The sequence below is a fragment of the Diaphorina citri genome, unplaced genomic scaffold, assembly GCF_000475195.1.
Source record: "Diaphorina citri unplaced genomic scaffold, Diaci psyllid genome assembly version 1.1 scaffold1142, whole genome shotgun sequence".
Lineage (NCBI taxonomy): Eukaryota > Metazoa > Arthropoda > Insecta > Hemiptera > Psyllidae > Diaphorina > Diaphorina citri.
The window spans coordinates 104553-105532 of NW_007378571.1; the positions used below are offsets into that span (position 1 = coordinate 104553).

A 980-nucleotide genomic window follows, 5' to 3' on the forward strand; every position below is an offset into this window, starting at 1 on the left:
CTTGGGCCTGATAAGAAATTTTTGCACTATATATCTCACACTTTGCAAAAGTGCAAGAGTCAAGACAGAATATTACAGAACATCTAGGTAGATTTAATAAATATTGAAATACTTACCTACTTATTTACTGCCATTTGTTTATCTTCCAGGGAATTTGAGCTTCAAATCCGAACGTATGATGGTCCCGATCCTCTGCAGCTTAGGTTTGATTATGTTCAATGGTTAGAACAGAGTTATCCTTGTCTTGGTCCTGAGACCAATATTATTCCTTTCCTCGAAGAAACCTTGGTAGCTTTCAAAAACATTGAACAGTATAAACAAGATCCAAGATATGTGAGCCTGGTTATTAAATATGTAAGTCTCTACTGGTCTCATACAATTTTTACATTTATGAAGTTGTGTGTAGGGTCAAGGTATCTTCTGAAAAAGCCAAAGTCCCATCAGGCTTTATGCCACCTTACCTTTTTACCTCATGTGCTCAAAATATTATCAAAAGGTACAACTCTTATTATATTCTGTGCATGGAGTGAAGAGTTAGGAGTTTTGAGTCTTTCATGGAATAGGGCCCAGCTTCTTGGCTTTTCCTCACAAAGCTAAGAGTATGTAAAACATATTTTTTAGATACTTAATTATTGTTGACTCATCTGACTCAATTTTTGCCTACTTTGTGGACATAGGATGTCTAATAAATAAACCAAACCAATAATGTCCTTTTTTTCCCTCCACAGATTGGCACTCAACCAAACCCCCTGGAAATCTACAACCTGGTTTACAGTGAGAATATCGGTACTAAGCTTGCTATGTTTTACAAGGCATGGGCAGAGGTACTAGATGCTCACAATGATATTAAACAGGCCAATCATGTGTTTCAATTGGGACTCAATGCACATGCTGAACCTATTGAAGACTTGGAGGCAGCTCAGATGTAAGCTTCTTGACATAATCTATTTTTATTATTTTTTCCCCTCAGCATATCAGAT

General features: G+C 36.6%; 1 protein-coding gene across 1 annotated transcript in view; it reads left to right on the forward strand.

The window, feature by feature from the left end:
* The window catches only part of LOC103514437, a gene marked incomplete at its 3' end in the record, with an annotated part of 8365 nt that extends 7440 nt beyond the window's left edge, over positions 1–925 (forward strand). The window contains exons 7-8 of the mRNA XM_026827404.1: positions 150–354; positions 729–925. Coding sequence (XP_026683205.1) covers positions 150–354; positions 729–925 — 402 coding nt within the window. The remainder of the gene's footprint in view (positions 1–149; positions 355–728) is intronic.
* Positions 926–980: the final 55 nt, after the last annotated feature.